Source organism: Oryx dammah, unplaced genomic scaffold (genome assembly GCF_014754425.2).
Source record: "Oryx dammah isolate SB20612 unplaced genomic scaffold, SCBI_Odam_1.1 HiC_scaffold_28, whole genome shotgun sequence".
Lineage (NCBI taxonomy): Eukaryota > Metazoa > Chordata > Mammalia > Artiodactyla > Bovidae > Oryx > Oryx dammah.
Window position 1 is genome coordinate 103842221 of NW_024070212.1, and position 27373 is coordinate 103869593.

At 42.7% G+C, this 27373-nt stretch overlaps 1 protein-coding gene across 4 annotated transcripts in view; it reads right to left on the reverse strand.

Moving 5' to 3' along the window:
* The window catches only part of CAP1 (cyclase associated actin cytoskeleton regulatory protein 1), a 28333-nt gene extending 6360 nt beyond the window's left edge, over positions 1 to 21973 (reverse strand). Inside the window, exons 1-6 of one of the 4 annotated variants that reach the window (XM_040231574.1) lie at positions 21787 to 21973; positions 7082 to 7206; positions 6373 to 6476; positions 4614 to 4691; positions 2800 to 2943; positions 2620 to 2705 (exon numbers count right to left, since the gene is read on the reverse strand). In XM_040231574.1, coding sequence (XP_040087508.1) covers positions 2620 to 2705; positions 2800 to 2943; positions 4614 to 4691; positions 6373 to 6476; positions 7082 to 7193 — 524 coding nt within the window. In that variant the 5' untranslated portion in view covers positions 7194 to 7206; positions 21787 to 21973. The remainder of the gene's footprint in view (positions 1 to 2619; positions 2706 to 2799; positions 2944 to 4613; positions 4692 to 6372; positions 6477 to 7081; positions 7207 to 21786) is intronic. The other 3 variants (XM_040231577.1, XM_040231575.1, XM_040231576.1) reach the window with 3 other exon arrangements.
* Between the last annotated feature and the right edge of the window lie 5400 nt (positions 21974 to 27373).

Genomic DNA, 27373 nt, shown 5'->3' on the forward strand with positions numbered 1-27373 from the left:
GGCCACAGGACTGGAAGAGGTCAGTTTTTACTCCAATCCCAAAGAAAGGCAATGCCAAAGAATGCTCAAACTACCGCACAATTGCACTCATCTCACACGCTAGTAAAGTAATGCTCAAAATTCTCCAAGCCAGGCTTCAGCAATACGTGAACCATGAAATTCCAGATGTTTAAGCTGGTTTTAGAAAAAGCAGAAGAACCAGAGATCAAGTTGCCAACATCCGCTGGATCATGGAAAAGGCAAGAAAGTTCCAGAAAAACACCTATTTCTGCTTTATTGACTAAAGCCAAAGCCAAAGCCAAAGCCTTTGACTGTGTGGATCACAATAAACTGTGGAAACTTCTGAAAGAGATGGGAATACCAAACCACCTGACCTGCCTCTTGAGAAACCTATATGCAGGTCAGAAAGCAACAGTTAGAACTGGACATGGAACAACAGACTGGTTCCAAATAGGAAAAGGAGTACATCAAGGCTGTATATTGTCACCCTGCTTATTTAACTTATATGCAGAGTACATCATGAGAAACACTGGGCTGGAAGAAGCACAAGCTGGAATCAAGATTGTCGGGAGAAATATCAATAACCTCAGATATGCAGATGACACCATGCTTATAGCAGAAAATGAAGAGGAACTAAAGAGCCTCTTGATGAAAGTGAAAGAGGAGAGTGAAAAAGTTGGCTTAAAGCTCAACATTCAGAAAATGAAGATCATGGCATCCGGTCCCATCACTTCATGGGAAATACATGGGGAAACAGTGTCAAACTTTATTTTTGGGGGCTCCAAAATCACTACAGATGGTGACTGTAGCCATGAAATTAAAAGACGCTTACTCCTTGGAAGGAAAATTATGACCAACCTAGATAACATATTCAAAAGCAGAGACATTACTTTGTCAACAAAGGTCCATCTAGTCAAGACTATGGTTTTTCCTGTGGTCATGTATGGATGAGAGTTGGACTGTGAAGAAAGCTGAGCGCCGAAGAACTGATGCTTTTGAACTGTGGTATTGGAGAAGACTCTTGAGAGTCCCTTGGACTGCAAGGAGATCCAACCAGTCCATTCTGAAGGAGATCAGCCCTGGGATTTCTTTGGAAGGAATGATGCTGAAGCTGCAACTCCAGTACTTTGGCCACCTCATGCGAAGAGTTGACTCATTGGAAAAAGACTCTGATGCTGGGAGGGATTGGGGGCAGGAGGAGAAGGGGATGACAGAGGATGAGATGGCTGGATGGCATCACCGACTCGATGGACGTGAGTTTGAGTGAACTCCGGGAGTTGGTGATGGACAGGGAGGCCTGGTGTGCTGCGATTCATGGGGTCATAAAGAGTCGGACACAACTGAGCGACTGAACTGCCTAAGTATTAAACTACACAAGTAGCACTGTGTTGTAGTTCAAGTCTCCTCTCTTACGTATTATTAGCTGGAAGACTTTATGATTACTGAGTGCCAAAGAATTGATGCTTTGAACTGTGGTGTTGGAGAAGACTCTTGAGAGTCCCTTGGACTGCAAGGAAATCAACCCAGTCCATCCTAAAGGAGATCAGTCCTCAGTATTCAATGGAAGATCTGATGTTGAAGTTCCAATACTCTGTCCACCTGATTGAAAGAACTGACTCACTGGAAAAGACCTTGACACTGGGAAAGATTGAAGGCAGGAGAAGGGGACGACAGAGGATGAGATGGTTGGATGGCATGATCGACCCAATGGAGATGAGTTTGAGTAAGCTCTGGAAGTTGGTGATGGACAGGGAGGCCTGGCATGCTACAGACCATGGGGTCGTAAAGAGTCGGACATGACTGAGCGACTAAACTGAACTGAGCATAAAACCCAATTTCCTCAACTGTAAATTGTGGAGTACAATAGTGGGATATAATCAAAACATTGTGATGCTTAATTCCAGATTACTGGAAGGATCAAGGAACTGCCTGGTGTTCTGGGAGATATTTCAGACCCACATGAAAGCTCATTCCTTCAGAGTCACTCAACACATGCTGATTACTGAGGATGAACAGAGGGAAGAAAAGAAGGGTTTGGAGAGTTACGTAGCCAAGTAACAGGTGCCTGTAGTCACTCCAGCTCAAAACCGTGATGGAGAAGTTCACACTGGTGGACACATGTGGTTGGACATACAATAAGTCCCCTTATCCAATACCTGCAGTGGTCAGGCAGCCTTCCTCTCACTTCACCTAACTATAAGAATAGTCGGAGTCACTTTATAGTAAATCTTGTTGTAACTTTTGCCATTGAGCCAGTTAGAAGTTTTCAACAAAGGAACAAAATCTTATCCACACAGGTGAAAAAAAGGGGGGGGGGGGCCATTAGTTCATTTTCATATCCAGCAAAAGCTCCTAAACCTGTAAGGGCAAGGATGAGAAAACTCAAAAGCCCTCTACAAACCCCGGAGAAAAAGCAGAAGAGGAAAAAGAAACACTTCCTGCTTGCAAATGCAGCTTCTATGAGTCAACATCTATCACACTTTCCAAAAAAGCAGCCCTGAGAGAAGAGAATCAACACAGCAGCCACGGCCAGCATTAACTTAACCCAAAGCCCTACTGTAGCAAGTCAAGTAACCAGCTGGGTTTGTTCTTGACCCCTTGAGGACAAGCTGGACTTACACATCTTTGTACTCCTTGAGGACTCGATTTGTATAAAACATGGCAGCATCATTCATTTCCTTCACATAGGGACCAGGCTTGGGAGCCTAGAGAAAGAAAAAGCTGTCAGTGTCTCAGGGCCTTTCCAGCCACATCTCCTGGCCTCTGTCCCTTCCCTTCCATAGAAGCTGCGCAGCTCACCATAGCCACCCAACCCAGGGCCTGGATACTTTCGCTGACAGCTGACAGGTGATTGAACAACTTGCTGCCTCGGTTCTTCTCCCGGAAGGTCACCACTTCTTGGATCTGCTCAGAGATGGGTGCCAGCAAGTCAGAAAGCTTGTTCTAGAAAAAAAGAGGCAAGAAAAGACAGAGGTTAGAGTCTTTTTATGTTTTATGTTGCTCAACTCTGATCTTGTAAGGCAAGAATTCTTCATGAACTACAACAAGCATGCAAATAAACTCTGTATTTATCTCCAAAGATTCATATGGCTACACTTCTACTCAACACCTCACTCTCCTCAGAGTTCCAACTCCTCAGGCAGGAATTTTGTGGTTCTTCAGGATCAGGACCCATACCCCAGCTGTACCACAAAATTCTACCATTTCTGTCATTTGTCTTTTCTGTCCCACTAACAGGAGCTACTAGCTCATTTCTGGGCCCTCACTCATGATGATGGACTCTTCTCTTTCCATCTATCCACATGATCCTCTGCTTCATGAGGAACAGCCCTCCAACCCCAGCCACACTGGCCTCCTACAGCATCTCTCGTCAGCAGAGCCAATTCTGACCTTACCACGCAACATTTATTAATGGACCCATGTGACATGTTTTTCTTTCTCATTAATTCTTCAAACACAAGGGCTTTGTTTTAGCCCTATTTTATAATCTGCACAGCCCTCAACACAGTGCTAGCCATATAGCAGCTGCTGAGAAGAGATCTGCTGAATCAAACGCAATTAGAGGACTTGGCATTTGAGCAGGAAGCTTAGCATAATGGACGAATCCTGTGTTTCTGTGTTTTCATCCTTCCCACAAAGCTTGGTTTCCTGAACATCTCGATTCTCAGATCTCAATATGAGAACAGTCTAAAGCAGGAATTGGTAAACTTTCTGTCAAGAGCCAGACCGTAAATATTTCAGTCTTTGCAGGCCATACGGGCTCTGTTGCTATTTCTTAACTCTGCTGTTGTAGTGCATAGAGCAACAACAGACAATACTTAAAAGAATGGACATGGCTGTGTTTCAAAAAAAACTTCACTTAAAATAGGTGGTGGGCCAGATTTGGCCTGCAGACTGTAGTGTGCCAATCCTTGATCTAAAGTAAGGGAAATATAATAATATCTCAGCTGCCTGAATTGTTGTGAAAAGTGTGGGGCTGGAAAAAAAGGTTTAGACAAAATGCTTTAACCTTTTGTCTTTTAACTTTTAAGATTAAAAATTAGAGTCTAAATTAACATTACTTCTGCTACTTTTACATTGTTTAGGCATGTTGAGGGTTCACAGGTTTTAATACAGCATTAGCATGAAAACTTATTTTATTACCCCTCTACCTAGGAGAGCCAAATGCAAAAAAGAAGAAACAAAACAAAACTAAAATATGTGGCTCTGAGAAAAATCTAAATTTTCTCTAATTTATTTTCATACTTTGGCAGCATAAAATATTGAGGTAGGAATAAAGTTAAAGAGAGATGTCCAACCACTTAGGGTGAGGGGAGAAGCAATACTTTTACAATCTCCCCAGTAGTCTTACTAATAAAAGCACATCCACAGTGGAGCAAGAGAATCACTTTCTAGGGCCTAATGAACTTAGGAGACAATATGATGAATTTGGGCTAAGCCAAGAGGCTAGAAAAGACTGTCAAATGGCACATTCCCATAGTGGGGCTTAAAATCGGACACTCCTGGGACTTGGTGCCTGGTAGGTCTATCTTAACATGTTGTGATAGCTCAGCAGAAAGCCCTCAAGCTGTCCTGCGCATCAAACCATAACAAAACCAACTTAGTGAACTTACGCCTGCTGGCTGCTGGCACTGAGAGGCTGTAACCAAGAGAGCTCGCTCTAACTTCAGACCTGTGTGGACCATCTCTGCCTGAAAACAAGAGGACAGGAAAAGAATCAGCTATCAGCGACACTTCACAACTGGACACGTCCTGATAAGAATAACCTGAAACCTCCCCATTCATGTATTCTGGCAGCAACCCAGGCACTTCATGTTGATTTAAGTAATCCAGGTTTCAGGGACTGATAGCAGAATTACATATACCACTGCTCCTGTTGGAACCAATCAGGGTTGTATATCCAGAGCTGGAAATGAAGATACTTAGGGCTTTCAAAGAAGTCAAGTTTGCAACTGCACATGTGGTATGAAGTGTGCTGAAAAATCTCTCCTACCTCTCATCACCAAAAATTGTTTTGAAAAACCAGAGGTAGGAGTAAAAGCAAAAGCCTAACCTTATGCCTCAAATTCTTAAGGTATTTACTCCATAAGGTTAAAGCTATTTTCAAGTGTTGGACCATGACCTATCACAGATAATTAAATCAACTTTGTGACACATAATGAGTACTTAAGTGAAGTATAGTAGAACAATGAGTGCAATAATTTCAATTAGAAATTATATATTTTTTAAGGTGCAATACAAGTTGCATAAACACTATTTTGTGAAACATCTATCTTAACTGGTCTTCCCAGGTGGCGTTAGTGGTAAAGAACCTGCCTGCCAACAAAGGAGACGTAAGAGACAGTTTCGATCCCGGGGTCAGGAAGATCCCTGGATGAGGGCATGGGCAACCCACTGCAGTATCCTTGCCTGGAGAATTCCATGGACAGAGGAGCCTAGCAGGCTACAGTCCATAGGGTCGCAAAGAGTCGGACACGACTGAAGAGACTTAGCACACATGCATATCTTGGTTACAAATATGTGTTTCTTACTGAGGGCCATGGACAAATGGATTTTAAGAAACACGAAGCTATAAGCACTACCACATATAAAACTTCAAAGTCAAGTCATATTTTTTTTTCTGGGTTTGTATTTTTTAATGTAGAACTGATACGTTTTAAACTTTTTCAAACGTTACCTACTGTATAAAGTAAAAATGCGAGCCCCATACTCCTAAGTCCCAGTCCCACTCTCTAGAGTTAACACCACTGCCAACAGATGGTATGTAAGAGGCTCCAAACAGATCTTCCAAAGATCAGGCAGACAGTTTTACTGAAGGGTCAGGCTGATCCTAAACATGGTTACTGCTTACAAAGGATCACTCAAAGACTAGCAGGAAGGTTCTGGGTCCCGAAGAGAAAGACAGAGTGGGAGTGGTGGTGACACGTGGGTAGCAGCAGGAAAGGAGGCGGGTGGAGAGCACCTGTCACTGCCTACTTCATATTCTTACTGTGGGCTAAGCGTGAAAATAACTCACATTAGCATAGCTTTAGCATAACTACCAAGCACAGCTTCATAACTGCTAAGTCATGATGATGAGTCCTTTGAATAAGCCACCCCAGGGTTGGTTATATAACATGGTGGGGTAGCATATTCTCACTACCAAGATGAGCAAAGCAAGCTATCTATATAAAAGAAGCCTATCAGAGCATGTGATAAAAGCAGAGGGCCTAGAAAAAAATGTGGAAAACTGTTTCAGTGCATAGACTGAGTTCCTCAGTGCAGGTAGAAGCAGCCAGGAGCCTCTCAAGGGGCTCGTGAACCAAGGATGACTAGGATTTGAAGAAAGCCACCAGTCCTTAAAAGATGGTAAAAAGGGCCAAACCTCCTTACATGTTTCTGCACATCTCCCCCAATCTCTTTACTGATCTTGAGGTACTCTGCCACAGGACCGGCCAGCAGTGAGTCAAACGCTTGCACATATGGAGTTGTTCCTGCTGAAGACAGACACACCACCAAGAATGGTCACACATGAGAAAGAGAGTTTGTTAAAGGCACTTCCAAAGGGGAGAGGGCAAGGTAACACAGTAAACAGAAGGCTTGGGGTATAAGTCAGGAGCTTGCATTCTAGCTCCAGAATCACCATTAACTTCTTATGTGATCCTAGCTAAGTCCCCTTTCCTAACTAAGCTTGACTTTTTTAATCAACAGAATGAAAATAAACAAAATTACCCCCCACCAAAGTCCCTTTTAGCCAAACATTCTATAATTCAACTGGTACACGTGCCAAATGGTCAATCTGCCTATAATTTGGAGAGAGGAAATTTTAATATCACTTGTCATTTGACTTGTACTAGAGTCATTTTGCTAAAGAAAGAACAGGAATTAGCATACAAGCAGGAAGTTCTCATGTTAAAATAACTTAACCACAGGCCTCCCGGCATAGAAGTCACTTCCTCCCTTATCTTACAGGTGATGAACTTTCTAGATTAAATGTTTCAGCAAGTTAGCTCCAAAGAAGAGAATATACCAAGATAGAATAATTACAGGCCAGGACACTAAGTTTCACTCAAAGCATTCTACTGGCATGCACACTGCTTACCTTTTGCGGCACTATCTCCATACCCACAGTGTGTGTCAGAGGCATGGGAGACTGCCTCCAGGCGGCCCACCACTCTCTCCAACCTTTCTACCAGATTTCGCATGTCAGCCATAATGTACCACCTGCTGAAACAGACCAAATGTTATTTGTTGCTTTAATATGACACAGAACCTAGGGAGGAAAAAGGAAAAAGAATGCCCTGGAGATGAAGAAGATGGCAATTCTGAGGAACAGAATCATTTTACACTAAAATAAGACGGAAGATAGTCTAGCATATTTGCAGAAGCATAAAGACCTCATTAAGCAAAAGAACTACCCAGGAAACAGTGTTAACTGAAAAGCAAATACTTATTCATCCAAATACTTACTGAATATTTACTATGATATCATCAACTAAGTATTTATGTAAGAATTTAGAATTTACAAGCAACAATCACATATGTTTTCTCAGTTTATTAAGCCTCTCAACAACTACTTATGAATGGAAAGATAATTACTACATTCTTAAAGATAGGAAACAATTTCAGTGAAGTTAAATGACTTGCCTATAGTCACAAAGTTAGTCAGTTGGGAAGCCAGTACTCAAATCAAGTCTTCTGGCTCTAAGTTCAGTGTTTTTTCCTACATCCTGCTGCCTGCATGCGGAATGCCGAAGGCCAAGATGAACAGGATATTCATCCTACCCACAATAATTTATAGTCTAACAGAGAACTATACATTGTGCACTAAAACTATTAAAAACAAATAGAAAAAAAATTTAAGGTGACATAAGCTGCAGGCAAAATAACATAGGATTTCAGAGAAGAGAAGAATATATCAGTTGGAAGCGTCAGATAAGGCTATCAAGGAGAAGCTGCCAATTGAGCCAGGCTTCAAAGGAGGATGGGCAGGATCTAGATATGCAGTAGAGAAGGAAAACAAGACACATCCAGAAGGGCTTGTTATAGATCTTTTCACAAATACCAACTTACTGAACTAGCCTCATTCAATGTCTAATATCCTAAAGAAAGGAAGCTCCTCTCTTCTCAAAAGAGAAGGGACCTTTTCTGGTTTGTTTCCTAAACAAGTTTATCCTCTACCATCTAGACCACTACCTGGCAGGTAGAAAGTGTTCAATAAATATTTATGAAGTCAATGAACCTGAAGTATAGAATCTCAGAACTCCAGAGGGATAAGGGTTCTGAAAGTGGCCCACAAACACATATAAGTAAGTGTTAACGTTATCAATATACATCAATATAAAGTGGCTGAGCCCTAAGTGATCTTGTAAAAATCAGTCAAGTGAAATTTGAGCCAAAGACTTGGAGAGATTTCATTTCAAAGCATTATTCTGGTCAGGTAACTGAAGATGAATGAACTCAACTCCCTTGAAGCCACCTAAAATGATGACAGAATCACAATTCCCTCAAAGATGACAACATGACAGAATACCTTAATTTAACACATTGTCTTCCCTGTGGAAGAGAGAAGCAACTCACAAGATAAATTAAGATCATCCCGGCTCACTTTTCTGTGTGCAGGCTCTGATCTCTCAGAGGCTAGTGATTTGCCAAAGCGTGTTGTTTAAAAGCTAAGCAAAGAGAAAGATGAGAATGTGAACCAAATAAACCCTTCCATTCCTTGGCCTGGAGAGGCAGCAGAAGCCTCCAAATTCTTACTGAAAATGAACAGATTATCGAGCAGACTAGAAGCATCCGTAACTCTCCCTTAGGTTACAGCATGATCACTGAGCATCCCAATTGCTGCCCTGTTTGTTCTGGGTACTATCCAGGGACAGACTGATATATATAATCCATCACACTATGTAAATACCATCCATGGGGAAAGGCAGTGAATGCAATAAACTCCCAAGTTACCTTCCATTAATAGATACCACTCATTCTGTTATAAGACATGTTCCTTCATACATAATGGATGCTACAGGTTGAGGCCACCGTTAACATGGTTACACAGTACAAGTGTCTCTATAGTCTGCCAGGGTTGCTGAACACTTACCAGTCTTAATAGCTTAATAATACAGCATCATGGGATTTTGGTTTCTTCTTTTACATTTTTCATTTGTACTTATAAGTTTTTAATTCTAAACAAGCTATCGTTCTGCTGTTTAACTTAAGCAGAATGAGAAAGGACAAAACAGCTATCATTAAAGCTAATCTCATTCCACCACTAATGAAATATAGGAAAACAGTACCTAGTTTTTTATTTTTGGTAGGGGTGGACTGAAATTTGAGATGTAATGGCAAAGAATGTTTAGAATTGAAGGGACCAAAAGACATACCTTGTCTTATGCTCTGTGATGTTATATACCAATCTTTAGGTGGTCATGTCCACTCCAAAGCTGTCAACTAGTATTATCATATTACTATTCAGTCCACTCGCCAAGTGCTACCACCACAACCACCTACAGACTAACAATTCCCAGAGCAGTGTATCCAGCTCAGGCCGTCCTTCTGGAATTCAGAATTTTAGACCGAGCTCCCACCTAGACATCAATTAGATGTCCCAAAGGAAATGTCCAAAACAGAACTCATCATTTTCCCTCACACTGCTCCTCCAGACCCCACCCTCACTGTTTCAGTAATACAGCACTTACAGCACTGCCACCAATCACTTGAGGTAATCAAGATAGTAACCTGCACCCCAATACTCATTGCAGCACTACTTACAACAGCCAGGACATGGACGCAACCTATATGTCCATCAACAGAGGAATGGATAAAGAAAATATAACATACACACAATGAAATATTACTCAGCCATAAAAAGGAACAAAACAGTGCCATATGAAGAGACACGGACAGACCTAGAGACTGTAATAGAGTGAAGTCAGAAAAACAAGCATCATACAATATCATTTATATGTGGAATCTAGAAAAATCATACAGAAAACTTATCTGCAAAGCAGAAATAGAGATACAGATGTAGAGAATAAACTTATGGATACCAGGGGTGGGGAGGAAGGGGGATGGGATGAATTTAGAGATTGGGATTCACATACATACACTACTATATATAAAATACATAGGCTGTATGTTGTTAACCTGCTTCTTTAACTTATATGCAAAGTACATCATGAGAAATGCTGGACTGGATGAAGCACAAGCTGGAATCAAGATTGCCAGAAGAAATATCAATAACCTCAGATATGCAGATGACACCACCCTTATGACAGAAAGTGAAGAACTAAAGAGCCTCTTGATGAAAGTGAAAGAGGAGAATGAAAAAGCTGGCTTGAAACTCAACATTGAGAAAGCCAAGATCATGGAATCTGGTCCCATCACTTCATGGCAAATAGATGGGGAAACAGTGACAGACTTTATTTGGGGGGGCTCCAAAATCACCGCAGACAATGACTGCAGCTGTGAAATTAAAAGACGCTTGCTCCTTGGAAGAAAAGTTATGACCAACCTAGACAGCATATTAAAAAGCAGAGACATTACTTTGTCAACAAAGGTCCATCTAGCCAAAGCTTTGATTTTTCCAGTAATCATGTATGGATGTCAGAGTAGGACTATAAAGAAAGCTGAGCACTGAAGAATTGATGCTTTTGAACTGTGGTGCTGGAGGAGACTCTTGCAAGGAGATCCAACCAGTCCATTCTAAAGCAAATCAGTCCTAAATATTCATTTGAAGGACTGACACTGAAGCTGAAACTCCAGTACTTTGGCCACCTGATTCAAAGAACTGACTCATTTGAAAAGACCTTGATGCTGGGAATGATTGAAGGCAGGAGGAGAAGGGGACGACAGAAGATGAGATTGTTGGATGGCATCACTGACTCAATGGACATGAGTTTGAGCAAGCGCCGGGAGGTGGTGATGGACAGGGAAGCCCTGTGTACTGCAGTCCACGGGGTGGCAAAGAGTCAGACACAACTGAGCTGATGTATAAACTGATGTATAAAATAGATAACTAATGAGAACCTACTGTGTAGCACAGGGAACTCTACTCAGTGCTCTGTGGTGACCTAAATGGGAAGGAAATCTAAAAAGAGGGGGATATATGTATACATATAACTGATTCACTCTGCTGTACAGCAGAAACTAATACAACATTGTAAAGCAGCCATACTTCAATTAAAAAAAAAAAAAAAAGACAGTAACCTGGAAACTGTTAAGCAGTACAGTATAGTGGCTAAGAGCATTATTCTTTAGAGAAGTCAGATAGGTTGGGAGTCTCTGTGTCTGAGTGTTACCAAACTTTTTGAACCTCAGCTTCCTTATTTGTAAAACAGGAAGAACAGCATAAAATCCAAAGGGCTGTAGAAAAAATATGTGAGGAAATACAAGTGGAATTGCTTGACTGGCTCAGTCCTGAAACATGGCTGAAAGTGAAGTCGCTCAGTCATGTCCAACTCTTTGAGACCCCATGGACTGCAGCCTGCCAGGCTCCTCTGTCCATGGGATTTTCCAGGCAACAATACTGGAGTGGGCTGCCATTTCCTTCTCCAGGGGATCTTCCCAACCCAGGGATCAAACCCAGGTCTCCTGCACTGTAGGCAGATGCTTTTTATCGTCTGAGCCACCAGGATTCCATAAACATTAACATCTTGTTACTAATCTCATCAAGTCATCAAAATCCATAGGCTCTATTTTGTGTATCATAAATAGATGCCCCTTGTCTTCATCCTGATTTATAAAAATTCAGCCATCATGACTTTGCCTAGATTACTGCAATAACCTCTTCACTAGTCCTCTAATTTCAGTAACATACCCTCTTATCCATTCTCCTTATTACCACAGTGACTCAGAGTAAAGTCCAAACAAGGGTTTCCACAATCTGGCCCTGTTTTATTTCCCACCACTCCACCAGTTTTATCTCCTGCCACACCTTTCCTCAACATTCCACAGCAACCCAAACTACTGGCATGTTCCAGAAAGAGTTCTGCTTTCTCTCACTTTTAAGACTTTTCAATGCTATCCACTCTGCTTGGTTGCTTTCCCATCCCAACCTGCTCCTTATCTCATAACTCCTACTGCCTTTTTCAAATTCAGCTACGCTTTCACCTCCTCTAGGTGGTTTTTTCCAGTTTGGTATGCCTTCCAGTACTTTGGCCACCTCATGTGAAGAGTTGACTCATTGGAAAAGACTCTGATGCTGGGAGGGAATGGGGGCAGGAGGAGAAGGGGACAACAGAGGATGAGATGGCTGGATGGCATCACTGACTTGATGGACGTTGAGTCTGAGTGAACTCCGCGAGTTGGTGATGGACAGGGAGGCCTGGCGTGCTGGGACTCATGCGGTCGCAACACAACTGAGCGACTAACCTGAACTGATCCTTTCTCTTGTCAATCTGCCCCCAGAATTCTTACCATCCATTAAATCTCAGCCAAGATATCATCTCACCAAGAAGCATTTCCAGTATGTCTCCCACAATATTTCATTATGTACTTATTTCTACCATACATTTCACACACAGCTTTAAAATCATTTAATAGTCAACAGGCAATTAGTCACCCTACAGAAGAGACCATGTCTTGCCTTTGTAATTCCAGTACTATAAATGTGGTAGGCACTATAAACACAATAGGTTAATATAGGTCCTTGAAAAAAATGATAATAATAAGGGCCTTTACCCTCTTTCCCCTCAACACAAGTCTGGCTGTCTCCTCTCTGTGTCAAGTCTGAGGAGAAGTGTGGGGTGTTTTTCCCCCTTTCTTTAAAAAAAATTTTCCCCAATTGTAGGATCTAACAAACATTGTCTTTCAAATAAACATGGCCTTCTTGGGCACAAATTACACTGATATAGGGATTATCAAACCAAATACCTTAAGGAAGATAACCTTATTAGATGATATAATATCAATCAAAAACAAAATTCCCCGACTTCCCTGACAGTCCAGTGGTTAGAAATCCACAATCCCAATGCAAGGAGCACAAGTTCAATCCTCGGTCGGGGAACTAAGATCCCACACGCCCCAAGGTGTAGCCAACAAAACAAAAAATTTATCAAGAAAAAAACAAAAAACAAAACTCCCTTGTAGTTGTGCTTTACATCATCAAACTACTGCTTCTTTTGTCTAGTAATTCTATGATGTATGTTACAAAGACACTGATCCCCATCTTTAGAGGAAAGAAACTGACAGAAGTTAAAGTGGGGAGAACACCAATTCTCAGGCTCTTCCCACCACTCCACATGGCTTTCAAGCGCTTAAGGGACTAACGGGCTCATCACAGCATCCAGCCCCAGCTGTGGCTTCAAGGTCTCTCTATGGTACCCTGAGTCACATTATTAGCAGCCTTCAATCTCTCTGCTCTCAATTTTCTCCATGGAGGCCAATATTTTTTTCACCTTCAGTAGAGATGACACATATTTGGAAGGTAAATATTTACAATAAGATTTTTCCCAATAACAGAATTGCCAAAGCAGAGAACTATAGCTGTGCCTAATCTTGTTCCCTGCCATTTTTGGTTGCCAATAGCCAAGAACTGTATGTAAGTGTCCATAAATGAATATACAGATTCCCAACTATTTAAGCATTCATCATAAAAGCCTCAGAAGGCGAGGCATTCTTAATTACTCAAGTCTTAATAAAACTAGGATTCAGGAGACCAAGGTTTGAGTCCCAACTCTGTCACGTATTGGCTGCGTAACTTCAGGACAGTTATTTAATGGACCATTACCTAGCACACCTGGGGTTTCCCAGGCGGCGCCAGTGGTAAAGAACAAGCCTGCCTATGCAGGAGACCCAAGAGATATGCATTCAACCCCTGGGTTGAAAAATGGCAACCCACTGCAGTATCCTTGCCTGGAGAATCCCATGGACAGAGGAACCTGGCAGGCTTCAGTCCGTATGGTCACACAGAGTCGGACACGACTGAAGTGACTTAGCATGCGTGCACCTAGCACACAGAGATGTAAGGATCAAAGGAGTTGGTTTTATAGATAAGTAGCTCAGCTGGTAGTAAAGAATCTGCCTGCAATGTAGGAGACCCCAGTTTGATTCCTAGGTGGGGAAGATCCCCTGGAGAAGGGAAAGGCTATCCACTTCAGTATTCATGGAATTCCCTGGTGGCTCAAACTGTAAAGAACCCACCTGCAATGCAGGAGACCTGGGTTTGATCCCTGAGTTAGGAAGACCCCCGGGAGGAGGACATGGCAACCCCCTCCAGTATTCTTGCCTGGAGAATCCCCGTGGACAGAGGAGCAAGGCGGGTTACAGCCGCAAGGAGTCAGACACAACTGAGCAACCAAGCACAGTCTCTTTGGGAGCCTTACAATGCAGTTCAAATGTAAAATGTCATCACTGCCTACCATGTGCTACACAGGCTCCAGAAGCATGGAAGATTTCTTCATTCTCCCTGCCTCTGCTCCCCTAACTGCCTTCCCCTGACAAATGTCCAGCATCTAGAAAACCTGGCACAGAGATGCTCATACCAGGAAAGTGCGCAGCACTGTCACAGCTACTGAAGAAATGGCAGACCCACGGTCTCTGCCATCTAGAAGCTTTCATTCTTATTGAGGACAACACAAATGCCAATGGAATAAATACTGAAGACTATATTTTTTAAAGTTCTATTAAAAGATTAACTAATTTCATTTGGGTTGGGAAAAGTTAAAGTATCAGCCAATACACTGGAGCTTTTTCGTTATAAGATGTTGTATGGTCCTAAATTACAGAGTATAAATGACTATATGCTTGGAGTTCAGAAGAAATCAATGAGGACTAGAGTTAGTCTCAGGGGTTTCAGGAGAGAACTGGGGCAGAAAAAGTAAAAGAAAAAAGAGAAGACATTCTAGAGCAATGAAAAGCAAATAAAGACCAAGGAGGCTCAGTACAGAGCGTGAGCAGACAGTCTACACAGTACTATGGGGATAAGCAAGGCAGGCTCGGTTATGGAGGCACTAAGAGCCAGACAGCATTTGAATTTCGTGCTGTGATAAATGTGAAGCCTTTCAAGGATGTTGAATGAAGGAGTAATATGATGAAAGCAAAATTTTTACAAGTACTGAGAGAATCGGTTTTTTGGGGAAAGAAGGACGATATTAGGATTTAGGTTAAGTTGAAAGCTGTTCAACTAGCTGCAAAATAAAAGTGCTACTGCAAAAAACATTTTTGATATTGCAAAGGGAAAAAAAAATCACTTTTAGGCCGCTAAGTGACCAGCATCTGAATTAACAGTAAAATAGTTCTTCTGCTCTGAGGGAATCTAGCAGGAGTGACAAAGCTATCTTTCACTGAATCACTGGCTTTCAGGATCGGGAAGGAGTCTAGAAAGCATAATCAGAAAGCATAATCAAGAGTCTAGAAAGCATAAGCAAGAACAAATCTTTCAACATCCTCAGCAATTAGTCAGGCAGCCTCTGTTCAAACACCCTCAGTATGGAGAACTCAAGACTTCTGGAGGCAGCCTATTCGATTCGCACAGCTCAAAGTATTTAAAAGTTCTTCCTTATATGGAGGCAAAAGCAGTCTCCCTGCAACTTCCACCCACTGATCTTGGTTCTGCCCACTGAGGTCACACGAAACAAGTGAGCATTAAACACAGAACAAGTATTAACTGTCTGGTACTGTTGAGTATAGTAGCATTCAGAGAAGGAAGTCAAAGATGACTCCAGAGTGGCAAATCCAGGGGAGTAAGAGAATGATGATGCTATAGGCAAGAACACGTTTGTGGCATGTTCTAGCTAAGGCAAGAACATGAGGTCAATCTTGGATACACAGTTTGAACAGAAGATGAAGTTTCCAAGTAGAAATACCCAATAAATAGTCAGAAATAAGCTTGGGGAAGGATCAAGGCTGGAGATCCACGTTTACAAGTCATCAGCAAGGAAACACCAGTAAGTAATGAGAGTGCACAGGCTTCTGGAGGGATATTATGCAGAACAAAAAGAAATGAGGAGCTTGGTTCTCCAGCATCTTCTTTTGTGGTTTTAAACTAAGTGAAATCAGAAATGGTCACTGACTCCTGCCAAAGCTGCTCCACATTCTCCTCATTCTAACAATTCAGACAACCCAGTTCCTTCTACCTGTCATTCAGAAGTAAATGGAACCAGGTTACTCCTGCAGTTCTTGCCTCTTTTCACTAGGCAATTAAGGCAGTGGAATGAATTTCTACTTACAAAAAGCTTCTGTGGTCAAAATGTTTTCTGCTTTGTCTGGTAGTTGTTCCTATAGGTCATACCCTTAAGTAGAATTGAAAATAAAGCAACTATAGAAGTCACCCTGTACGTTACTGGAGCCCATCCGATCAATTCTGTTCCCAGGATGTTATCCTAAGGAAGTAATACTAACATGGGAAAAGTGATAGGCATGAAGATGTTCACTGCAGTGTTAGCTCAAACTTCTAATTACAGGGAAATAGCTACATGCACTGTGGAAAAAGACTTGAAAAGAACACAAAATTTACAATATTTGCCAAGTTAGAGTGATGGATTTTTGCACAATTTCCTCTTCTGTTTTCCAAGCTTAAAAAAAAAAAAAAAGTTATATAATTTATTTTAAACAAAAGACAACAAAACAGTTCCACTTGGATATCTCTAAGCTACCCTAAACCATAAGGCATTAGTTTAGTTCTATTCCTAACAATGTAGAAATTCTCATCACTAGGCTCTAACATGTTACAGAGCAAAACCTACACATGCTAACAGGTTACTTACAAGTTGGCTTGTAACTCAGAAACCAAAGAACAGACAGCACTTCGCCCCAGTAAAGATGCTATCTAAATCTAACCCAAATCAGGAGCCACTGTTCTTCCCCAAGCATTTGGTTTCTCTGATGAAACCAATGACATTTAGTGCCCAAGTCACTGCCACCCCAGAAAGAAAGGTCTGTCTTCTAGGGAGGGAAAGAATTCTGCCTAATATCAATATCAGCACTTGTCTCCCATTCCCTCAACAAACATATCCTCTATCTAAAGCTCCGGGAGTGAGTCAAGTTAGTAACTGCACAGCTGAAGTCAGATTTAAGAACTAGCTGTTTCAAAGCTTTGGGGCAAAGAGATAACTTTGTGTGGTCATGGGTTACCTTCTCTCTTATATTCAATGAACATTCATTCATTTTATGAAGACTAACAGCATAAAAGCATTCAGTAGGCATCTTTTACATTATATAAGGAAAAACCACATTGGTTGATTTCAATTGGTAGTTGCTTTAAACAGAACAGCATTTCCCATTCTCATACATAAAGATAGATTCAAGGATGTCATTTCTCCCTAGCCATGATTCAGCTACAGCTACAGATATGAAAAGATCTGTGTCTGTACCTCTATAATTAAGTACAGAAATTTTACTGACCCCTGGAGGGAAAAAGACAACAACAACAACAAAGCTCACTCTTTCCACTAAATATTGTAACTATGTTTTGCAGTGGAATGGAAAAATGTGACACAACAGGTCTGGTAATATAAGGCGAACAAAGCTGCATTGTAGCTGAGGAGTATTTTTAGAGCTTTGATAGTTTTTATTATGTTTACGTGATGGTATATCAAGAACAAATAGTTTCATGGTGAATGCTAGAGCTGCATTAACTTTACGGTCATGAAACTACAGTCAACCCTTGAACTACTTGGAGGTATGAGCACAGGCCCTCAGTGCAGCAGGAACTCCACAAATAACTTTACAGCCAGCCCTCTATATCCATTGGTGTAAGTGAACTCTTGAAAATCCATGTTGTACGAGGGTCAACTATATAACAATTTTATCAGTCAAAATAAATGTTGAGTAACGACATCATAAACTGCATGCAATTTAAACTAAATGATAGGGACTTTCCTGGTGGATAAGAATCCAGAAGATAATACAGAGGATAAGAATCCACCTGCCAATACAGGGGACACTGGCTCCATCCTTGGTCCAGGAAGATTCCACATGCCTCAAAGCAACTAAGCCCATCCAACACAACTACTGAATCTTTGAGATCTAGAGCCCACAACCACTGAATCTGAGTACTGCAACTGCTGAAGCCCATGCACCTAGAACCCATGCTCCGCAACAAGAGAAGCCACTTCAATGAGAAGCCCATGCACTGCAACCAAGGGTAACCCCCAGTCGCCGCAACTAGAGAAAGCCTGTGCGTAGCAATGAAGATCCAGCACAACCAAATATAAACAAATAAAATGAGAATCCCTGTTTGCCAAAGAAAGCTGCCTAAGTGCAGGCAAAGAAAACAGGAAATTTATATACCTCCAATATAGGAGAAATATAAATCAGCTGACTTTTGCTGTCAACTAATACAAATCTCATTTCTAGTGAGTGCCTAACAATGGCTTTCTTCATTAAGATCACATTCTCTGAGAGGAAAAAACCACAAAACAGCCACTCCTTCAAAGCCCACCCAGAAATTCCTTGAATAAACAATTCTTGACGCTTCAATGAAACCCATGATCCATTTCTTGCAAAGTACCCTGCGCTTATCATGTGCCATACACTGTGTTAATCACAGCATGGAGCCTGCTCCCGGAGAACTGAATTGAAGATAAGACACCACACAATCAGAGCTAAGATATTTTCTCATGCATTATTCTCCATCCAGGAGACATCTGGCAATATCTGAAGACATTTTTGGTTATCACAGATGAAGGACTGCCCCTAGCATCTTATAGGTAGAGGCCAGGGATACTGCTGAAATCCTACACTGCAGAGCACAACCCTGCAAAATGAAGAATTATTTGGCCCAAAATGGGAATTATGGAGAGGTTGAGAAACTCTGTTCTAATGTAATCATGAGCAAAAGGTAAGTGCAAAAGGTACAAATAAAATGCTAATAGTTTGGAACTCTCTAAATCAGAATGTCAATCTGTACCATCCAATGAAAACTAAATTAAGGCTCTGACTCTGGAGAATTCTGTAAATTGGACAAAAGAGTTTAGACTTGATTTTCTGGGAAAATGAAGCCAGTGAAGGGGTAACAAGATGAAAACGGTTCTTTTCAAAACAGCAGTCTGGTTTGGTTGAAAAGCTTAAGTATCGATATGAAAGCCAGCTTAATAGAAAATAAAGAAACTGATGAGGATAAGGCAAAGAAATAATCAGTAGGACTGCCTAAGATATGGCTTGAGGATCCTCAGATTTCAAATCTCAGGATTAAATTTCAAACCAGAAGGTTCAACTTCCAATGACACTGCATTTGCTTAAGTAAAATGCATCTTTGATTCACCACGCCTCACAGAAAACTGAAAGAAGGAAGTCACTTTTTAAAGGCTCAGTTCCTAGTTGAAAAATAACTGCAACTAAACAAAGGTATGTATAAGGAAGAAAAGGGATTGAAAAAAAGGCTTCAATCCTTCAGGCTGGAAACATTTTACAAACTAAACAGCTAACCTCTACAAATCAAAAATATACACACACACACAAGCTTAGCAATACTACCACTTTTGACTGGTATGACAGGTTGTACCTGACAAAGTACTTTCACTACTCCCATTTTATTTAAACTCCTCCAAAACATCTGACTGATGAAGTATTTCTGGGGAAGGGGGAAGAAAATTCAACTGAAATTTCTTTATACTGAACAGCAGTAACTCAAACAATAAGCAAAATGGCAACCATAGAATAAATCCAAATGCATTCAAACAAGGCATCAAAAGCCCCTGACAACCTGGCAGCACCTACCTTTTCTTTCTGGTCTTATCTTCCCCTACAAACCTGAGGCCCCAGTACTTCACTGAATAATATAAACCCCTGCCTCCACATCTTTGTTTGTGCTGTTTCTTCTAGCCGGGATACCTTATTAGACATCTTTGCCTAGATGTGCTGCAAACACCTCAAACTAAATACGTCCAAAATTTATTTTCTTTCCATGTCACCTCTCCAATTAACCTTCTTCATAGAGTACCTATCTTGGTAAATAGTACTACCACTTCCCTAAACCAGAAAATCAGACAATTGTCCTAGGCTCTTTCTATTTTTTCATTTCCATAAATAATTAGCCTCCAAATCTATGGATTCCATCTTTTTCATATTGCTCAAATTTGATCCCTCCTCCTCTTTCACTCTTAGTTCAAGCCATTGTTCAACCTTCCGAACACCCGTCTACTTCCCCATTAGAGTCCTTCCCCTCCCCCCAACAAATTATTAATAAAACCTCAATCTGACCATATCATTTTCCTACGTAAGAGCGTTCAAAGCCTCCCCACAGCTTTCAGGGTAAACTCCAAATTCCTTAGCAGGGTTTAGAAGGGCCTTCATATTTGATCCCACCACTGCCCACTTCCTTCACTTCTCTGAGCTTTACTAGAATTCCAGTCATGATCTTTCAACATCCAGTCTCCATTTCTTGCGTTGGACTCTTTGGCTGGAAATTCCTTTTTCAGATTCACCATCTGGCTAAATAAATCCTGCAAGACTTACTCTCCCACTTCCTCCCCAAAACCTGGCTCAGGTAGTCTTCCTCTCAGAACCCTGCGCTCACACAGGGCACGTCAACACTATAAGCTACCCACGATTTACTTGTCTGCTTCCTCCTCCAAGAGAACTACTGTATTCTTGGTCACCAGGGCCAAGTGCCTCATTTCATATGTGCGTCACACATATTCAATAAATGACTAGTGAATGGTTAATGTGCTGGGCTCCCCATCCCCGTTTTTCACTTGAACAGGGATCCCTATAAAGAGCTTCAACTGACACAGTTCTGATACTAACCTCTGCTTTAAGTTTCTCATCCTGTCTTCATCGAGCTCTTCGTTGTTTGAAACTCATCTTAAACCCTGCTTCTGCAGAAGTGATTTTCCTGAGTCCCTTGTTACATACTGCCATAGTACCCTGTTCTTTCCTAACATGCATCACATTTATAATATTTGTTAAATTCCCTGTGACCAATGTCAGATCCGTGAGGGCAGGGTCTACCTTATTTTGTTTCTGCAACCCCTGGATATGGCAGAGTCCCTAACAAAGAATAAACATAATTTGTTACACTGAATTTAATCCTGTGAGGTGAGCAGAGATCTTCACTTAAAAGATGAGTAAAAATGAGGCTCAAACAATAAAGCACCTACGGCTACCGAGGCTTTGCAGTGGAGCCAGACCAAACCTGAGCCAACAGATTTTATGACCAGAAGTATGAGATACCTTCAATAAAGTTAACTTGGGTTTTCAAGATAAGAACTACAGACTAAGAGAAAGGGGAGGCTCTCAGATTGCAAACACAAAGACCTGCTCCACTCTTAAAAAACAACAAAAAACTCCCCAGGCATTCCAAACACGCTGTATTTTTAAATAAAAGTTCCACGCAGCGGGTAGCCTTTAAACCTGCAACTGCCTGAGAGACACCTACCGGAAGACCACCCCAAGGTACAGAAAGGTTCTTGGGAAATAAACGGGGGAAGGATCTGGGGCTGGTAAACTAAGGAACTGAGGTCTAGATTCCGATTGTTTCGCAGTAAGACCATAGACAAGCCTCGTCTCTTCTGGAATCAGTTTACCCATCCAAGCAATGGGGGCGAGACCAGGAATAGTGAAGACTCTAAGGTCTCGGAGGTATCTTTCAGTCAGAGCTCCTCAGGAATCAGGCCTCCGTTGACAATGACCTCCAGAACCGCTAGGTCCAGCGGAGGGAGGGCCTCCACAGGAGAGCCCGGCTCAGTTGCTCACCCCGGCCCCACCTCAAGAGACCGCGCCCAGGATCCGGGGTCGGCGTAAGGGCCCCACCGCGCCGGCCCCCTCAGGAGGGCTCACCGCACGCACCTAGGTAAAAAAGGCCATTAATAACGCCTAAGGCCAGTAGGCCGAGGAGTGGACCCCAGTCACACCACCGTGCACACTCACCTCAGACTTCGGTCTCACCTCCGGACTGCGATCAGCCTCTCTCCACTTCCGGCAAGAACCGCCCAGCAACCTTCGCGCGACCCACTTCCGGGCCCTCACTGGGCGCGGCACCCCCACCGGAAATGAAGGGCCGGCTAAAACGCCGGCCCAGCGCAGGGACCCGGGAGGAAGTCTGGCCGACAGGCTGGAGACTCCGCCCCTTATCCTCCACGCCCTGGAGAAAGAATTCCCCTCTAGCTTGGTAAAAGAGCCCCGCCCCCGAGGCGGGAGCGACGGGGGCGTGTCTAAGGCTAGACCACGCCCTCCGACGGCAGTAGACCGAGCTAAGCTCCGCCTCCCTCTGGGCGTGGATACCTCGGTTTCGCCGTTTGTGATGTAGGGAGGCCATTGGTCTGGGCAGTGTTTCGGGAGGACCTGCGGAGGCTGCGTGTGGGGAGGGTTCGGCTGGGGCGCTCAGGCAGAGCCCAGGGTTTCTGGACATGCCCGCCGCCGCCGCCCCGCTTGCTCTGGCCGGGGCTGGGAAGGTGGAAGCGCAACCCACTTCCTGTTAGTTCGGTGCGCTCTGTGACCATAGTTGGTCAGGTCTGGGGCCGCGCGGAAGCCTCCGCCCCGCGGTTTAGGAGTCCTTCTTCCCCGAACTCAGGGTGTGGTCCCCGAGAATAAGACGATCGAGAGGGGAAAAAAAGATGAGCAGAATTAGAAGAGATCCTTCTTCACCTTGCTAAAACCTGGCTTCTGAGGCATCTTTGCCCCCGGCTGGGCGTTCCCAGCCGGCTGCCACTCAGTCCGAGGGAGGTTCAGCACGGTGGCCGCTAAGCGCAAGGAAGACTTCGCTTCCGTGCTCCTTGGGCCTGGGGATCTGAGCTTTGTTCTCTCAAGGCTCACGCTTTCCAACCAGTGATTATCCTCCCACAAAGCTTTTATTTCCAGAAAAAAATTGGCAAGTTGCCACCCCTTCAGTTGACCGCCTCTGACAGCTCCAAGCCTCAAGTTCAATGCAAGCGTTATATGCCAGAGTCACTCATTCAATAAATACAATTCTTATAATAACGACTACCATTTACTGCGCGCTGAGTAAATGCCAGGCCTCTGCTGAAAGCGTCAACTCATTTTCACTTACTTCTAATAGGAACTCTCCGCGGTAGGTACCATTATGGCCTCCGGTTTTCAAGCGAGGATGCCGAATTATTTGCCAAGTTCACAAAGTGTCAGAATTTTAGAGGAAACACATTTATGTGACTAAACCCCAGAGCGTAACTCCTGTGATAGACCATACTGGAATCATCTGCTGCAATTTGAAGGCACTGACGGCCCTGCTGGGAAGACACCAGGGGTTCCAGTCATGGCTTAGGTGCTTTACCAGGGGTCAGAATCTGGTCAGGTTATCTAAGTTCTCTAAACCTGGGCCTCTTCTCAATTTTATGACTCTCGGAATATTTAAAAGAAAAAAATCACATGACAAAATACGGAACAAAAATTGGAGTATATTTTAAATACTGACATTTAACAAGAACAGTGTCTCACACATAAACTTTATTCAGACATAACATCAAAAGTTGGAAAACTCAGCAGTGGGCACAGGACTGGAAAAGGTCAGTTTTCATTCCAATCCCAAAGAAAGGCAATGCCAAAGAATGCTCAAACTACCACACAACGGCACTCATCTCACAGGCTAGCAAAGTAATGCTCAAAATTCTCCAAGCCAGGGTTCAACAGTCTGTGAACTGTGAACTTGCAGATGTTCAAGCTGGATTTAGAAAAGGTAGAGGAACCAGAGATAAATTGCCAACATCTGCCGGATCATCGAAAAAGCAAGAGAGTTCCAGAAAAACATCTATTTCTGCTTTATTGACTATGCCAAAGCCTTTGACTGTATGGATCACCACAAACTGTGGACAATTCTTAAAGAGATAGGAATACCAGAACTCCTGACCTGCCTCCTAAGAAATCTGTATGCAGATCAGGAAGCAACAGTTAGAACTGGACATAAAACAACAGACTGCTTCCAAATCCGGAAAGGAGTATATCAAAGCTATCTATTGTCACCCTGCTTATTTAACTTATATGCAGAGTACATCATGAGAAATGCTGGGCTGGAAGAAACACAAGCTTGAATCAAGACTGCCGGAAGAAATATCAATAACCTCAGATATGCAGATGACACCACCCTTATGACAGAAAATGAAGAAGAACTAAAGAGCCTCTTGATGAAAGTGAAAGAGGAGAGTGAAAAAGCTGGCTTGAAACTCAACATTCAAAGAGCCAAGATCATGAAATCTGGTCCCATCACTTCATGGCAAATAGATGGGGAAACAGTGGAAACAGTGACAGACTTTATTTGGGGGGGGCTCCAAAATCACCGCAGACAATGACTGCAGCTGTGAAATTAAAAGATGCTTGCTCCTTGGAAGAAAAGTTATGACCAACCTAGACAGCATATTAAAAAGCAGAGACATTACTTTGTCAACAAAGGTCCATCTAGCCAAAGCTTTGGTTTTTCCAGTAGTCAGGTATGGATGTCAGAGTTGGACCATAAAGAAAGCTGAGCACTGAAGAACTGATGCTTTTGAACTGTGGTGTTGGAGGAGCCTCTTGCAAGGAGATCCAACCAGTCCATCCTCAAGGAAATCAGTCCTGAATATTCATTGGAAGGACTGATGCTGAAACTGAAACTCCAATACTTTGGCCACCTGATTCGAAGAACTGACTCATTTGAAAAGACCCTGATGCTGGGAATGATTGAAAGCAGGAGGAGAAGGGGACGACAGAGAATGAGATGCTTGGATGGCATCATGGACTCAATGGACATGAGTTTGAATAAACTCTGGGAGTTGGTGATGGACAGGGAGGCCTGGCGTGCTGCAGTACATGGGGTCGCAGAGTCGAACATGACTGAGCGACTGAGCTGAACTGAACATCAAAAGATTATATCTGAGTGCTTTGTGTGTGTGTGCGTGTGCACGCACGGGCACACGCATGTATGCATGCTAAGTTGCTTCAGACTCTTTGAGACCCTCTGGACTCTAGGCTGCCAGGCTCCTCTGTCCATGGGATTCTCCAGGCAAGAATACTGGAGTGTGTTGCCACGCCCTCCTCCAGGGGATCTTCCTGACCCAGGATTGGAACCCAGGTTTCCCAGTTGCAGGCAAATTGTTTACCATGTGAGTTAACAGGGAAACAAGCCTGTGTGAGTAGCCCAGGGCAAGTAGCCTGCCTGGCCCTCATTGTAATCAGCTCTACATTTAGCCCTTCTAAGTCTCTTTCTGGAAATGCTTAAACCATACATGCATCCTAAAGGAAGGGGAGAGAAAGGAGGAAACAGAAAGGAGAAGGAAGAAAATAAGGAACAAATCTTCCCCAAGTATAAATTGGGGATAGTAATTCATGTGGTTGTAATGAGAAACAGAACCAATAACCCATGTAAAACCATTTGGTAAAGTGATTCTTTGTAAAGAGTGTACGCGTGAGTATATCACCATGCCTGCCCTTCAGGAACTTCTAATCTTTTAAGGAGTCTGAACATAGGCACTTGTGACTCCAGTGCAAGACAGTTTAAGAATTTTTTAAAATCTGTGACTTTTATTTTTTTCATTTATTTATACACTGAAAAAAAATTATTGAGTTCTGTGCTAAGCTCCACACTACTTTGTACCAGACACAACTAGGAGTACAGCAGCAGACAAGTCAGACCCTGTCACTGCCCTCATGGACCTTTCACAATGTATTGTGGAAACCAGTATCACCAATGGGGGATATTATAAGCAGATGCACTAACTACTGATTCCAGCTTTTCCTCCTCACTGATCTTGTTCATTGCCCAGTACTCAGTACCTCATCCATGCTGGACTCTCATCAAGCCCATATTCAGTGAGCCCCTTGAATTCAGAATAATCTTTCCCTGGGCTGAGATGAATTCATTTCAGGGCAAGCATGAATAAACAGTAGGGGAGATGGGAATCTGTGCCTGGATGAGATGAGAGTTTCCTGGAGGAGAGGGATAGGAGATAAGTCTGAAAAAAAAGGTTGAGTAAGTTGTACCAGGCAGGAGATGTGAAACCCTAATGTGAAAGCGAGAGAGAGCAGGTTAGATCGCATTTTAGAAATACACCTCTGTGGTGTAGAGCATGGGCATGAGTGAGTGAAAAAAGAGGCAGGGAGACCTGTTAGAAAACAGCTATAAAGATGTAGTGAGGTCTGAGTCAAGGCTTTAGCATGGGGATGCAGCAAAGAAGACAGTGCAGGAGACAGCATTTGTACAAAGGGGTCAGTGAAGAGGAGGCAGACAGGAGGAAAGAGGATGATTGGAACAGGAACCTTCCCTGTCGGAACAGGACCCCTCCCCAGGGGTCCACTCCCATTGAATGTTACTTTTCCTTCTTGGCAGATAGAACAGTCTTAATTAAATAATTATTTGTGCGATTATCTTTTAGTATGTAAGTACCTTGAGGTTAGAGTCCTTGCTTCTCTGGCACAAAATTGATACTCAATAGATATTTATGGAGAATGTGACTAAACGAAAAGGGTGAGAGGGGTCAAGGTGGCTCTGAGACTTGGAGATGGGTAAATAGGAGGTGAGTGGAAGACTGGATTTGGGGGGTTTCAGCCTCAGAGCTTCAAAATCTAACCTGGGAAGAGAAAGGGAGAAAGGAGTGCAGTTATTTCTCAAGCAAGAATTGTCAGCAGAGAGTTGGTTGATTCTCACATATGCCCCTTATTTTGCCTGGATTTCAGCAAAATTATAAACCTGCAGGATCGCTTTGTCTCAGAGGGTGCCACACAAGATTCTTCCTTATCACTCAGAGTTTCAGACACAGAGTCTGCTGGTTCATCTGGAGTGTTTCCCAGCCTGGCTCAGAGGAGTGTCTGCATCTGTGCTGCCTGGCCTAGAGCCTGTCTGTGTTTGGGCAGATTCTGTATCCTCCTGCCAGAAGGGGCTGACAGACAACAATCTATGTGAGCCCATCTTTCTTCTCCTTCTAGGATAGAGTCCCTGAGTTAAGCTCTCAAGTCCAAACATTACAAGTTGGCAAGAGATATTGGCGATATGACAATACAGTGGTTAAGATCTGGCTTTGGCACCGCTCTCATCTGAACCTGAACCACAACACTGCTACTTAATGTGTAATCTTGGTCAAGGTAGTTAACCTCAGGAAAAGATATTAAAATCCAGGAACTTCCCGGTTGGCCCAGTGATTAAGACTTTGTGCTTCTACTTCAGGGGAAGTAGGTTTGGTCTCTGGTCAGGAATCTAAGATCCCACATGCTGCAGCCAAAAACTTTTTAAAATATATATGTATATTAAAATTCATCTAAGATCCCACATGCTGTGGCCAAAAAATTTTAACATATATGTTAAAATTCATCTTGAATCATCGATATGACAATTAGAAAAAATTTATAAAAACATTTGGCTCACTAAATATTCAATGAGTAGTAATAATTATTATTTGATTCTGAAAGTCTATTGTCTCTGTCCCTGGTGAAGGTAACTAGGAGGCAAAATAAGATCTGAAGGGTCAACATTCTGGATGGTGCCATTGGAAGCACTGCCACTACTGGCCCATCATCAAAGAGTATCTGCTTTTTA